The sequence below is a fragment of the Oncorhynchus mykiss genome, chromosome 14 (genome assembly GCF_013265735.2).
Source record: "Oncorhynchus mykiss isolate Arlee chromosome 14, USDA_OmykA_1.1, whole genome shotgun sequence".
Lineage (NCBI taxonomy): Eukaryota > Metazoa > Chordata > Actinopteri > Salmoniformes > Salmonidae > Oncorhynchus > Oncorhynchus mykiss.
Genome location: NC_048578.1, coordinates 11,025,198 through 11,040,971, shown reverse-complemented (window position 1 = coordinate 11,040,971; position 15,774 = coordinate 11,025,198). Strand labels below are relative to the sequence as shown.

Here is a 15,774-nt window from a genome sequence, read left to right as displayed (position 1 = left end):
TCCAAACTTTTGACTGGTACGGTATATTAGCGTGTGTTGTATCAAGTTTTTAGACCGACAAGTCACACCTTTTTTTCGGACTGTAAAGTTCAATCGGAAGACAGATAGTTTTCATCTTGCTGATCGCAATTTATTTTGGGGCCGATCAATTCCTCAGGTATGTAGCTAACTAATGTTTGTTATACAAAAGACATCGAATGAAGATTGTATTTGCTAGCGATATGTTCCAAGAAAGTGTCTGAACCAAAGCGAGTGCTCATCGATAGGAATTAATTAACTCAACGTAATTCAATGTATGGCGATTTATAGTGAATAACAACACCTGAATCGAATGTGGCAGTACTAGTTGGTCAGCTGGACAACGTTTTCGCGATGCCCAGCATGAATTAACGAGACTCTTTGTAGCTATCTAGCGTAGTCTGGCAGACATGCTGGAGTGTTTGGATCTAGCTAGCTTTTCAGACAATTCAGCTGTCGGTTCTTTGGTTTTAGCAAGTCTCCCTCAACCATAGGGCTTGACTGCTAACGTTAGGTATTTTGGCTGGCACGTGAATGGACCGTCTACTTAATCTTGCTGTAAATCAGGTAGCTAGCTAGTTTACCAACCTCGCCAAACGTAAACGAGTTTAGTAATAATGTAAACCATGAGCGTGTCGATAATGTAAACCTAAACCTAATTATGTAAACCTAAATTCGTGTCGAACATTCCTTCTCTATTTGATCTAACGTTATCAATGTACTCTTGTAATCCGGTTGGTGTTTATTTTTCTTCCTTGTCCAACACGGACTGTTGTGTGCAAGCCTGCAGCTCTCCATTTTAAATGTATTAATAATTTTAGCTGGCTAGTTAATACAACCTGGTCTCATAGCATATCGTATTATTCTGTATATAAATGTGGTACACATTTAATATAGTATATTGATTTGTGGATGTCAATCATCCATTTTGTATGATATTTTACGAATTCAAATTCGTACCATATGTTATGCACTTGCTAAATCTATCATGTTACGAATTCCATTTTGTTGTGGAAAACATTAACGTTAGCCACCTATAGCTAATGCTAGCTAACGTTAGCTAGGCTAGGGGTTACTTTGGGTTAAATGGTTAAAATGCTGAACAAAAATGCAAGTGCAACATGTAAAGTGTTTGTCCCATGTTTCATGAGCTGAAAAAAAATCCCTGAAATTTTCCAAGTGCACAGAAAGCTTATTTCTCTAAAATTTTGTGCACAAATTTGTTTGCATCCCTGTAAGTAAGCATTTCTCATTTATCAAGAAAATCCATCCACCTGACAGGTGTGGCATATCAAGAAGCTCATTAAACAGCATGGTTTTGAGGGAGTGTGCAATTTGCATGCTTGCTGCAGGAATGTCCACCAGAGCTGTTGCCAGTGAATTGAATGTTAATTTCTCTATCATAAGCCCCCAACATCATTTTAGAGAATTTGGCTGTGTGTCCAACTGGCCTCACAACCGCAGACTACATGTAACTACGCCAGCCCAGGGCCACATCCGGCTTCATCACCTGAGGGATCGTCTGGGGGGGAATTCTGTATGTAATAAAGCCCTTTGGTGCAAAACATTTTTTTCTTCTGATTGGCTAGGCCTGGCTCCCCAGTGGGTGCACCTGTGCCCAGTCATGTGAAATCCATAGATTAGGGACTAAATCATTTATTTCAATTTACTTATTTCCTTACATGAATTGTAACTCCGTAAACTTAAATTGTTGCATGTTGTTTTTATACACTGCTCAAAAAATAAAGGGAACACTAAAATAACACTTCCTAGATCTGAATGAATGAAATATTCTTATTAAATACTTTTTTCTTTACATAGTTGAATGTGCTGACAACAAAATCACACACAAATTATCAATGGAAATCAAATTTATCAACCCATGGAGGTCTGGATTTGGAGTCGCACTCAAAATTAAAGTGGAAAACCACACTACAGGCTGATGTAATGTCCTTTAAAACAAGTCAAAATGAGGCTCAGTAGTGTGTGTGGCCTCCACGTGCCTGTATGACCTCCCTACAACGCCTGGGCATGCTCCTGATGAAGTGGCGTCTCTTGAGGGATCTCCTCCCAGACCTGGACTGAAGCATCCGCCAACTCCTGGACAGTCTGTGGTGTTGGTGGATGGAGCGAGACATGATGTCCCAGGTGTGCTCAATTGGATTCAGGTCTGGGGAACGGGCGGGCCAGTCCATAGCATCAATGCCTTCCTCTTGCAGGAACTGCTGACACACTCCAGCCACATGAGGTCTAGCATTGTCTTGCATTAGGAGGAACCCAGGGCCAACTGCACCAGCATATGGTCTCACAAGGGGTCTGAGGATCTCATCTCGGTACCTAATGGCAATCAGGTTACCTCTGGCGAGCACATGGAGGTCTGTGCGGCCCCCAAAGAAATGCCACCCCACACCATGACTGACCCCAGCCAAACCGGTCATGCTGGAGGATGTTGCAGGCAGCAGAACGTTCTCCACGGCGTCTCCAGACTCTGTCACGTCTGTCACATGCTCAGTGTGAACCTGCTTTCATCTGTGAAGAGCACAGTGCGCCAGTGGCAAATTTGCCAATCTTGGTGTTCTCTGGCAAATGCCAAACGTTCTGCACGGTGTTGGGCTGTAAGCACAACCCCCACCTGTGGACGTCGGGCCCTCATACCACCCTCATGGAGTCTGTTTCTGACCGTTTGAGCAGACACATGCACATTTGTGGCCTGCTGGGGGTCATTTTGCAGGGCTCTGGCAGTGCTCCTCCTGCTCCTCCTTGCACAAAGGCGGAGGTAGCGGTCCTGCTGCTGGGTTGTTGGCCTCCTCCACGTCTCCTGATGTACTGGCCTGTCTCCTGGTAGCGCCTCCATGCTCTGGACACTACGCTGACAGACACAGCAAACCTTCTTGCCACAGCTCGCATTGATGTGCCATTGTAGACTCCGTCTCATGCTACCACTAGAGTGAAAGCACCGCCAGCATTCAAAAGTGACCAAAACATCAGCCAGGAAGCATAGGAACTGAGAGGTCACCACCTGCAGAACCACTCCTTAATTGGTGGTGTCTTGCTAATTGCCTATAATTTCCACCTCCTTTTCCTTTTTTCCTGACATTACCTGTCTTATGTAACATACCAATTTATGTCACCATAGCATATCATACTAATTTGTTTCCCAGATTTACGTTTACTATGTTACATCTAGTCTATGAGACCAGTCTGAATGTCTCTAACTGATATATTCAATAAAAGAGAGTGCATATTCCATTGCTACTTAATCAGCTAAGTGAGTACTGACACTTTCTATTGTGGAAGGCTTGGGTCTATGTATGTTTGATGTTGTATAACTATGTTCAAGTACCTGCTGAGGCTTGTCTTTTCCAGGTGTTACACATTTCTGTGGCTTTTTTTTTCAGCCAAAAAACGTAATCAACAATCGAACTACCACACCTAGCTTTTTTCAGGGTTCCAAGGATCGTTTGAGTGTTCAGTAATTTATGGTAACTGGAAAGTTAATAACCCCGCCTGAAGGCGTGTCACCCAAGGAGACAGTCACAGGCTGTGCAAGTGCATTATCTGCTTGAGACCTGTGAGTGCCCCCGGGCTGAGAGTATGGTGGGTGATGAGGCAAACAGCTCTCTGGGAGGACATGTTGTGTAATCAAATATGTCATATACTGTGAGATATAACCTCCAAGTATAGCATGGCACTCCAGTACTCCTTTCAGCCTTTTGGTGAAATTAACCATGGAAACACCCACAAATTGAGCATTATGCCCTGTGTCTCATTCCTTAGCCAAAGTTGGCAATGATTCATTCCATTGTCAAATGATATGACAGGTCTTCTGAATGAGGCCTGTTTCCTTGAATTGTTGGAACTGAATCATGAACCTTTTTAATTTAGCTGTACAAACTAAACCTGAGCACTCACTCACTTTGATGGAGGCCACATTGTTCCCCTTTTGTTGTTTTTCCAAACAATAACAATGAGTGGGAGTAGAACCTTTGTTTTTCTTGAAATGTAGAACTTCTGAGCATGGAACAGCTTGTTCTAGTTGTAGTCATGTTTGGCAAGACAGCAGTATTGCGTTGTTGAATTCCGAAATGTCCTGGCACCCAGGTCATATTTCCTGTGTCATAAGTTCTGCTTTACAATGGTTCTTCTATGTTTACAGTCGGGATTTAAATTTTGCAGGTTAGAGGTCTACTATTTCACCTGCCACATTGGCGAGTGGTCAGGGCTCCACAGTGCGAGCATTTCACTCGCATTTGTGAATACGAAGTATGATCACATTAATAGCTAAATCAATTCTGCAGGAGCTGTTTTCAGAGTATTTCTGCCGTGTTGTTTCATAGCTGGTAAACGCACAAAGTCAAAGAACTACGAATTATATACTATAGCCTATCCCACCTCGCGCTGCTGTGCGCACGTGAAGAGCTGAGTGAAGGATTATTTTTTGAAGTGCTGAGCATAGGCATAATGGTCTAATTTAGTTGAAACGAAAGTCTACTGAAGTGAGACTTTGTCACTGTTTCTAGGCTATTTACATTGAAAAACAGCTTGTGAACAATGTTTTGAGTTTCAAATGCTAGGGAAAAGAAGACAACACGGCTACTAGTCAGACTCATTCTCACAAGCACAAACATGACTCGAGTCGCCTTACCACTAACAAAGATTTTTATTACCTAACCAAGATAGACCAGAGCTTGTCCTTTTTTTTTTTTTTTTACATTGGAACAAATTAGTCATAGTGGGCAGAACAAGCAAGGAGGTGGGCAGAGCCAAGCACGAGCTAGCGAGATCCTATTGGTGCGTTCTAGCACATATTTGCATATTTCGGTTAGGGAATGCCTACTCTGAAGTGCGAGTGTGCAGTAACTACATTTTGCACTCCATTTAAATATAAAAAATACAACTTTGGTGAAGTCTACAAAACTTTGTCCACTCAAATGTTTAATTGATGAGAGAATTTGATTTTGGCCGACATTCTGCTATCTTGTTCCATCTTCTCCCACCACCGGCCACTGGGCTTTCCACTCATCACTACCAAATGCCAATCCGATGCTTCACATTTATATATCTGTCTCATTGTTCTGTCTGTGACTGTAATCTCCTGTCATTTTTTTGTATCACTTTTATTTAACTAGGCAAGTCAGTTAAGAACAAACAACAAGAAACAAATTTACAATGACGGCCTACACTGGCCAAACCCGGACGACGCTGGACCTATTGTGCGCCGCCCTATGGGACTCCCAATCACGTCCGGTTGTGATACAGTCTTGATTCGAGCCAGGTTGTCTGTAGTGACGCCTCTAGCACTGAGATGCGGTGCCTTAGACCGCTGCGCCACTCAGGAGCATGTTAAAGGGGCAAGTGAAAATTTGTCCCCCCCCCCAAATTTAATGAAATGAAACAAAATACCACATTTATTTCTTACTAGTAATGCATGTATTGTTTTAGGAACATTACAAAGCATGCTCATTTGTTTTAATATACAGTGGCTGGTGGACCAAAATGTTAACTTGAGGCCCTCTTTACAGTTAAACATAAAAATACAGCTGCGCCACTCGGGGGCCCAAAACAGTTCTATTTTTTAATACTTCTTAGAAATTACCAGAACATGCAATTAATTTCCCACATCATATTGCAAAGACTTTGTGGTGAAGTTTAGCCCACACATTTCACCATGGTCATGCTAGGCTACACAAACGTAATCATGACTAATTATTTGTTCACCTCTAAGAAGGTTAGCAGGCTTATGCAACACTGTTGATTATCCTCTTAATGGAGGAGAAAGGCCAACTGTGCTTGATATAGTTGTTATTCCAGAGTCTGGATTGTCCCAACTTAGCCTGGCTAGTATGTCAGTCTACTGCGCCGAGTAGATGACAGCATGAAGCCAGGCAGACCTTGCAATCCCATTTTGACTGCATCTCTATCAGCCTAAAGTCAGCGAAATGTTACTGGTCAAATTGTTAGGAAATTGAAAGTGCCGTGGGTGTAGTAACTCGTGACTGAGATGCCTGTTTGTTGAACTCATAGCCTATAGCAGGGCCATTCAACTTACTCTTACATGGACAGATGTAAAAAAGTTAATTGCACGGATGCCAGACGTTTTGCACATGCAATTATTCTTCAGAAGAACTGTATTTTAAAAAAAAGCAATGCATTACCACCAATATAGCACTTTGGAGTGTGCTCAGCCAACACCAGTTAAGGTGCAACCAAAACAATTGATCATCATTGAAAGGAAAAGGCGCAATGCTCGCTCACCATAATTTTTGTTTTATTTAAACAACCATTAAAAGCTTCTTAATTAAAAGTAACTAATTAAAAGCTTAATTAAGCATCTCAATAAATAAGACAAAGATATGCCAAATTCCAGTCTGAAGGAAGAATTCTTTGAATGAATTTTTCTCAGTCTTTAGATGTTTGTCACACCCTTCTTGTGAGCATCAGAGAGTGAAATGGAAGGCACATGCGTGTTCCTGAGAGTCGTAGCTTTCAGGAATGTGGTCATAGCTTAAACCATTCAAACGCTAGAGAGAAGTTCGTATGAAGATTTAATAATCAACATGCCACATAGGCGCTAGAAACCACACTATAGACAGCCACCATAGTGCTTGTCTTTTTGGCACTGAATGTCAGATTTGGGCAGGGATTTTTTTTCAGATCTTTTGTTCAGAATTTATCTAAGGGCCGGTATAAATTAATATACGGGCCAGATCTGGCCTGCTGGCCGCAGGTTGAATAGCCCTGGCCTATAGTGTGTACACTAGATTTAAGAACAAGGGCCACAAGGGTATGATATCTGGGTGTAGGAAATGCAGTTGCCTGTGTCCCCTGTAGACATGGTCTCCTGTCAGCCAAACAGAGTTAACATGGATGCTCTCTCCCTCCTGATGAGGTGTGTTGCCCAGACCTGGCCTGATTAAACTTGCATGGCCTCTCCGGTGTGTGTGTGTGTGTGTGTGCCAGGATCAACCCTTCGACCTGGACCCATTGCCAGACAGGAGAGCTTTATGTCCAACCATGGTGCCCACACGGTGGGCTTGGACAGCAATTTTTTTCCTGTTGAATAGTTCCTTTTTTGGGCACAGTTGGATAGGGCAATTCTAGTTCTTACCCAGCTTTGTATTGGGATCATCTGTCTGCTTCTTGAAAATTTAATCGGTCTGGTGTGTCAAGTCAGAGGCCTTTCATCATGTTTTTCCATTCCCCTCTCTCTCCCAAGCTTTATTTGCCAACTATGCTACCATTCCTGCTATTCCCCCCTTTCACCCTGTTCTCTTTTCATTTATTTTCTTCATTCTCCTATTTTTGTTTTTCTGGCTGCACATTAATGGGGTTGTTGACTCCCTCCCTTTCAGTCTTTCAGATTCAATATGGGTCTCTGCCAAGGTCAGGGTACTGGTCAGCACTATGCACTACTGCAGGGCTTTCTTTCCTCGAGCGGCTACCAGCCAGTGATCGGGGCCTAAATGGCTGCCTGACATGATTCACTATTCAGTCAGACTGCCTTTTAGAAGCAGGTAAATTCCATGTAAAAGGACCTACGAGCACCAACATCTGAAGTTCATATGAGCATGTCAAATGAAAGCTAAGAGTTTCTATTTTTGAGAAATTAAGGCATATATACATTTTTCAACCATTTTCCATCCTAAAAATGTGGAATAAGCAAACGCTATGATTTCTTGTCAAACAGATGGAAAAGGGGTCTTAGAAAACATCTACCAGAAAGTCTTAAAAGGTGTTAGAAATATACCAAAAAACAATGTTGAAGTGAAGACCCCTGCCAACTAATATCAACACTTTTTTATATATATATTTAGTTTATAAGAGGAAAAAGTCAGCATTCTGTAAGTTCAAGAAATCGTGCCTTGGAATTCCATTACCAAAACCCCACATCATTAGACATGATCCGGACCTTTGGCGACTACTAAGTATTTTTTAAACCTTCCGCTTTAGGCTAGATTTGTCGGTGTATTTCATACATGCATAATCTATGAGCAGAATTACCTACATTGACCACAAAGTCCCTAGTTTGAAATCAACTTGTTTTCTGGAAGCTGTACTGCACCATTTGGCCCCCACATGGGCCAGCCCCCTAGCAATTTGAGTTCTAGCCAATGAGCTTCAACCCCTCGCCATTTCAGTGAAGACTAGCAAGATGCACATGCAATGACGTGGTGTACATATCTGCACATATGTGACAGTAGCAATTTTCGGGGACCACTTTTGGCTTGTGAGCACAACTTTAAGAACTAGTGGCAAAAAAAGTATACAAAACTGCAGAATCTCTTGAGATATTTTCTCATTTCTCTCCCTCATGAGGAGGAAGGATAATGACTGCTCACAGAACAAGTAAAGGTAGACATCAATTAGTTGTAGTGTTTTACTGATATCAGTTTTGTTTATGAATTAAGTGAATTGGTAACAGAAGTTCTGCAATTGAATTGGCTACAATGGGGAAATCATAGTTGTCACAAACCACAGTTGGGTCCCCTGCTACTGTCCTCCCTTCTGCTGGCATACTGTCATGTTGATCTGATACGTTTTCTGTAGTCTGGTGGTCAAAGCAAGAGTGTGAAAAGTCTCTCCAATTAATGTCACCTCTCCCAGCTCTTATTGACACCTACCCATGAGCCCCCTCTCTTCCCATTTTACTGTAATCAGCATCCTCTCCCACTGAGCACCAACTGACACCGGACGTCCATGAATGATGAAAAGTAGTTGGAATTTGGTCCAGCCTGACCTTGATTTCAACGTCCACAGACGTCTGGTACGGCCTTCATTTGGCCCAAACATAGACGTCCATGGCCCAGTGTCGTCTGAGAAGGAGGGTTTGACCGGACGGGATTTCCTTGTCCCATCATGCTCTAGCGACTCCTTGTGGCGGGCTGGGCGCCTGCAAGCTGATGTCGGTCGCCAGCTGGATGGTGTTTCCTCTGACACATTGGTGCAGCTGGCTTCCGGGTTAAGATAGCAGTGCGGCTTGGCAGGGTCGTGTCTCGGAGGACGCATGGCGCTCGACCTTCGCCTGTCCCAAGTCCGTAGGAGTTGCAGCAATGGGACAAGACTGTAACTACCAATTTAGATATCACGAAATCACTATTTTTTTCTTACATTTTTTATAGACGTCCATAATTGTTTCAGGTTTGGACCGGACCAAATCTGAACCAATCATAGTCGTCTATGTTTCACAAGTTTGGACAGCACAGTACAGTACCATATAGGAGAGTGCTGTACACGAGTTTAGTACGCTAATGTACTGAACTATCCCTTACTGAACTCTACTGTTCTGTGCAGTACTGTACTCTACTGTGCTGTACTTTAATATCCAAAATTGTGAAACATAGACAAATACGATTGCTTCAGGTTTGGTCCGGTCTAGCCCAAACCAAGTTTGGCGGTGGAGCTCGTTAAAATAATAGCAAGTGTGTAGAATAATACCCAAATATGCAAATGAGGATATTTATACCTTTTGTGTACCACTTGGGGATACATCACCATGAAGAGAATGACATTCATATCCATAGTTATGCATTTTTGTGTAGTACAGATCAGGCACCCATGATGGAATTCCATAATCGCAATTGTCACCGGGTGTAAATCCACTTCACTTACTGTAGTTCCAAAATATATTTTTTTCAGAGTCACGATGCCTTGTGACAGCTGACATACCATTCTGTTGGCAGACATCTTTGAATCTTAATTCTTTGCAGATATTTAATAACTGAGTAATATTTTACCGAAATGTTGTTACCAAACTTTGCATATGCACAGTTCTTCCAGTAAATGTTTCTGTAAACTGTTCTGTGTAAATTGTTAAAAGCAGTCATTGTGCATGGAGTTGTATGGTTTGTTTAACTTTGAAATCAATGGTTTTTGTTTGGAATACATTTTAAGTGAAAAATCTGAGTCTCAGCGCAATTCTGTTACTGTTGGATTGCCCAGCACTGTTAACGTAGTGTCAGTGTTAGATCAGCAGAGAGATTGGGGATTGACGAAGGATGCATATCTCTAATGTTGCAATTGGGGATGTCGTGCTTACCTACACTTCAGATGATGTAAAATAGGGTCTAACTTACAATAAAAAATGACCATTTTTATTTTTAAAAAATGTGTAAACCCAGTTTGTAAGCTTTTTAGTGATATCAAACTCAACTGTTTATCTTATCCAGTGATGAAGACATGGGTGTCTTTATGGTAGGGTGTGTTATGCAAAATTGGTCAACTTTGAGCACATCTGTCTTCTAAATGTTTTGGCATTTTTTTATTTTACCTTTATTTAACTAGGCAAGTCAGTTAAGAACAAATTCTTATTTTCAATGACGGAACAGTGGGTTAACTGCCTGTTCAGGGGCAGAACGACAGATTTGTACCTTGTCAGCTCGGGGGTTTGAACTTGCAACCTTGCGGTTACTAGTCCAACGCTCTAACCACTAGGCTACCCTGCCGCATTCATGTCCACAGTCACTTTTTGACCACTTCTACCATGGGCAAATATGTTTAGAAAGTTTTGTTCAAATCAAAAGGCATGTGGTCAAAAAGTGACTGAATTCAAACAGAATGACCCTCAGAGAATTATGATACAGTTTTGGCATCGACTCTACATGTGTGAAGAAGCGTTTTTCTGACTGACATTTCACTCCCCATTTGATTATATGATACCTCGCTTCTGAGAAAGTAGTCGATTACAAAATAATGATTGTAGTGTCTGGACTTGTCCCTCCAAACCACTCTTCGCTCTCATTTGACAGTAGATTGTCCTCTTCCTCAGTTGGCTGTAAGAAGATCCTCCATCTCCTCCTCTTGATTTGGTGACCTGTCCTATCATGGCTGAAAAGCTAGCGTCCTTCGGTAAGATGCTGCTCCGGCGACGGGCGCTGGACTGTAACCAGGAAGAGAGCCACTTCGCCCGCTGCCTGACCACGCTGGACCTTATTGCCCTGGGGGTGGGTGCCACTCTGGGGGCCGGTGTCTATGTGCTGGCTGGAGAGGTGGCCAGGGAGAAGGCCGGCCCAGCCATTGTGCTCTGCTTCCTCATCGCAGCGCTCTCCTCCGTCCTTGCTGGTCTGTGTTATGCTGAGTTTGGTGCTCGTGTACCCAAGACTGGTTCAGCCTACATGTACAGCTATGTGACTGTGGGGGAAATCTGGGCCTTCATCACTGGCTGGAACCTCATCCTCTCCTATGTCATAGGTAAGTCAGAAGTGGGTTAGTAAAAATGAGTGATTTTTGAAATTAAGAACCAAAGTGATTTTAAAAAATGGTCAGGAAATGTTTGATTTTTTTGTTGTTGTGTAAAGTTGCAAAAAACATGTTTTTAAAGGTAAAAGCAGGATATGAGGTTCAAGGATAACATAAATCTATGTGACTGCACACAACTCCAAGCTCCTTAAACTGCAGTGATATTACTGCTATACCCAGCCAGTCATTTGAGATAATCAGCAATTATGAGTAGCTGAATAATTAAACTGAATGATTAAGATTCTGACGAGGACGTGAGCTGAAGAGGTTTTACAGGCAGAGCAAGTGCCTGGTCCTTCAGAAGGATTGCCTCGTGACAGAAGAGCCCTTGAATGTATGACTCCAACCTCTTATTGTAAGTCTCTCCCCCTCTTTCAGGCACAGCCAGTGTTGCTCGGGCCTGGAGCTCCACCTTTGACAACCTGGTTGAACAGAAGATCTCAGACTTCTTCAGAGCCTCCATGTCCATCAAGGTCCCTGGGAAGATTCTTGCTGAATACCCAGACCTCTTCGCCTTCATCCTGATCTTGCTGCTCACTGGTGTGGCTCACATCTCATTAACATAACTCAGAACACATTTGAAAGCATTATACACAACCTCAGCGAAACTACAGCTGCTAAAGAGAGGTTTCTATGGCTGCCTCTTCATTGCTGCCCTAGAGCAAGGGCAGAGTGCCCATTCAGTGCACCATTATGATTGGCCGCGCTTGGTCGCTGCCCACATCTGTGGCTCTGACACTTTGATAACACCCACACAGGCCTGCTGGCGTTTGGCGTTAGCGAGTCGGCCCTGGTGAACAAGATCTTCACGGGGGTCAACCTGGTGGTGCTGGGCTTCGTCATCATCTCAGGCCTGGTGAAGGGAGACCGTACCAACTGGAACCTCACTGTGGAGGACTTTGTCAACACAACCAACATCACTGATCCAGAGTGAGTCACCAAAGACAAGACGGGCAGGGGAGCTCTGAAAAAGTACTTTATTAGGCAGGAATGGTAGTGTTTTAAAATGGGCCCTATGCAGTAATTGAGAGGGTACGAAAGTATGTGTGCAAAAATGGATCAAAGCTTTTGCAGCCATCAGGGGTAGCAGTTCTCTTCTTGAAGAGTAAATGTGAAACGATTACTCTTTCTCTTGGGCATTTTTCTGTATTTTCAAGTTCTCTATCTTTGTCCAGGATAATTAAAGAGAAGTTTGGCACCGGGGGTTTTGCGCCATTTGGCTTCAGTGGAGTCCTGTCTGGGGCAGCAACCTGCTTCTACGCCTTTGTGGGGTTCGACTGCATCGCAACAACAAGTAGGCCATTTCTTCTTGTCTCTTGACACCAGAGTATTTTTTTTTTCTGTGGTTGACAACTGTCATATTTAAACCATCTCTATCTACACAGGTGAAGAGGCCAAGAACCCTATGCGTTCCATCCCCATCGGTATCGTGGCTTCTCTGCTCATCTGTTTCTTTGCCTACTTCGGGGTGTCTGCGGCTCTCACCCTTATGATGCCCTACTACCTGCTGAACAGAGAGAGCCCACTGCCAGAGGCCTTCAGTTATGTGCACTGGGACCCTGCCCGCTACATCGTGGCTGTGGGCTCCCTCTGTGCCCTCTCCACCAGGTGACTGGCACAGACCGTTTCCCATAGAGACTTCTCATGGCCTTGTGTGCACTTCTAGCAAAGGTAGAAAGGCACCCAGATGGCAGGCTATTTTTAGTTCATTTATTTTTGTGTCTGAACAGATGTTTCTTATCATATGCTGTGCTTTCAGTTCCTTTTTGTTGTTGTTTGTTATTTGCCTGCAAATAACCAATTATGATGTGGAATATATGAACCAAACTTTTTTTGTTTCTTGTGTTAAATGTTGATGGCCAGTCAGTGTTTGTGGACTGTCCAGAGACATGGCTGACTTCTGTGCGATGGCGATGACTTTGCCTGTGTCTGAGTCCCTCTGTCTTTTCTCTGTCCAGTTTACTGGGCTCAATGTTCCCCATGCCCCGTGTAATCTATGCCATGGCTGAGGACGGTCTGCTCTTCCGCTTCCTCTCAAAGATGAACATAAAAACCAAGACCCCCCTGTTAGCCACCATCGTGTCGGGTATTGTAGCAGGTAAGCTTAGCCCTTGCTTTACTGTGCACCAACACTTAGTTTTCTGTCAACTGTTTAGCAGCTACTCTATGTTTCTTAGAATTGAAATGGATTCTTTCTCTCTGCAGCGCTGATGGCATTCCTGTTTGATCTGGCAGCCCTGGTAGACCTGATGTCGATAGGAACTCTCCTGGCATACACACTAGTGGCAGTGTGTGTGCTTATCCTCAGGTTAGTGCAGAGGATCTTGGCTAAAAAGAGTTCTCAGTCAACGTAGGGTTGACTCTTTATGTGTATTTGTTCTCAGGTACCAGCCGGGTACCCTGGGCCTCAGCGGTGCCAGTGAGAAGCTGGTGGAGCTGGTGGGTCTGCAGAGGGCAACCATGGCGGAGGGGGACAGTGGAGACGAGTTTGACCAGGAGGGGGAGACCAGGCCCCTCAGGGAGAGGTTCACCCTCAAGATGCTGCTGGTGCCCAGCTGTGACGTCCCCACCAAGACCTCCGGACTTATCGTGTACATGACTACCGCTGTCATCTGTGAGTCTCCCCCTTTTGTCAGGGTGACGTGTTGATGACGTTTAAAGCTGTTTTGGGTGTACCAGAATAGCTCCACATATTTAAGTGAGACTTTTTTTGATAAGTTTGGCATACTGGTTAGAAATGGAAGCAGCTGTCTGATAATTTCAATGCATTCTCTCATTTGCATTATGTATGACCAAGAACTGTAAAGTATAATTAAGATTCCACTATACATGCTGAAGTTCACAATCTCTCTTTTTCTCTGTAGCTGTGGTATTCACCCTGCTGTGCGTAGTGCTGGCTGTGTGGGGGGCAGAGGTGGTGAGTGGCCACCCCCTGTGGGTCACCATATGTGCCATACTGGCCTTCTTCGCCTTCCTGTGTGTGGCCATCATCTGGAGACAGCCCCCGAGCAGACAGGCACTCACCTTTAAAGTATGATGGGAGTTGTCAATCACATGACTCAGTTCACATTGTTGTTTCATCCATCCTGAGAAACCATTTCCTATTTACTGTAGGTTTCCGCGTTCTCCTAGAAACCACTGTCTGTACTTGTTTCCATTGAATCATCAGCTCTTAGCTTTAAAAAAGCAAATTAACATTAGATGTTGTACTTGTTAGTCTTGATTATGTCCAGTGTTTGCTAATTGTGGTTAATGTCGAAACGAAACAAAAAAATGTGAATCCCCTCAGGTACCCCTGCTCCCAGTGCTGCCATTGGTCAGTATCTTTGTCAACATTTACCTCATGATGCAGCTGGATGGGCCAACATGGTGTCGCTTTGCAGTGTGGATGACTATTGGTTAGTGAGATCCCCACCCCTTATTTTTGCTTTGCCTCTTGCTCTTGTGCCGATCTGTATTATTACTCAATGTTGTGTTTCTCAAAGAAAGGAAAGGGGGATACGTAGTCAGTTGTACAATTGAATGAAAGCATTCAACGGAAATGTGTCTTCCGCATTTAACCCAGCCCCTCTGAATCCGAGAGGTGCGGGGGCACAAGTACAGTGTCTCAGTGAGGTTCACCTTTGACATGCTGCAGTTTCACTGTTTAAATCAATTTTTCTTCCTTCTCTTTCTCCTAGGTTTTCTCATCTACTTTGGTTATGGGATTAAGAACAGCTCAGAGGCCACACCCAACCGTGGTAAATTTGAGACAGTCCTCCGATCAAAGAGTCCCATCTACCTGGCAGAGGATGACAGTGAGGTGGAAGGGATGACACCTTAGAGGAGAATAGTGGTGGAGTAGATGGTGAACGCCCCAACAACATAACACGCAAGACGAACAGGTGCACAGTCTCATCGTGTTCATTTTCAACTGTCGGAGCATTGTGCTACAACCGACTGTCTTCTCCTTTGTTGATATTTGGTCATTCCTATAATGTAGAGAGACCCTCACATGCTAAATGGATTTTGGATGTACACTATCAGTCAAAAGTTTGGACATCTACTCATTCAAGGGTTTTTCTTTATTTGTATTATTTTCTACATAGTAGAATAATAGTGAATACATCACACCTATGGAAAACACACATGGAACCACCCTTTGCATTGATGACAGCTTTGCACACCTATGGCATTCTCTCAAATAGCTTCATGAGGTATTCACCTGGAATGCATTTCATTTAACAGGTGTGCCTTGTTAAAAGTTAATTTGTGGAATTTCTTTCCTTCTTAATGTGGTTAAGCCAATCACTTGTGTTATGATAAGGTAGGGGTGGTATACAGAATATAGCCCTATTTAGTTAAAGACCAAGTCCATATTATGTCAAGAACAGCTAAAAGAAGCTAAATGAAACGACGGTCCATCATTACTTTAAGACATGAAGGTCAGTCAATCTGGGAAATGTCAAGAACTTTGGAAGTTTCTTCAAGTGCAGTCGCAAAAAACATCAAGCGCTATGATGAAACTGGCTCTCATGAGGA

General features: G+C 43.4%; 1 protein-coding gene across 1 annotated transcript; it reads left to right on the top strand.

Annotated features, from left to right (window-relative positions):
• Positions 1-15,774, top strand: LOC110488786 (cationic amino acid transporter 3). The gene is made up of 12 exons (XM_021561171.2): positions 1-157; positions 10,784-11,205; positions 11,632-11,793; positions 12,012-12,183; positions 12,429-12,547; positions 12,639-12,861; positions 13,212-13,351; positions 13,459-13,561; positions 13,638-13,867; positions 14,118-14,284; positions 14,543-14,651; positions 14,934-15,774. The coding sequence occupies exons 2-12, from the start codon at positions 10,839-10,841 to the stop codon at positions 15,074-15,076; spliced, it is 1,935 nt and encodes a 644-aa protein (XP_021416846.1). The 5' UTR covers positions 1-157; positions 10,784-10,838; the 3' UTR covers positions 15,077-15,774.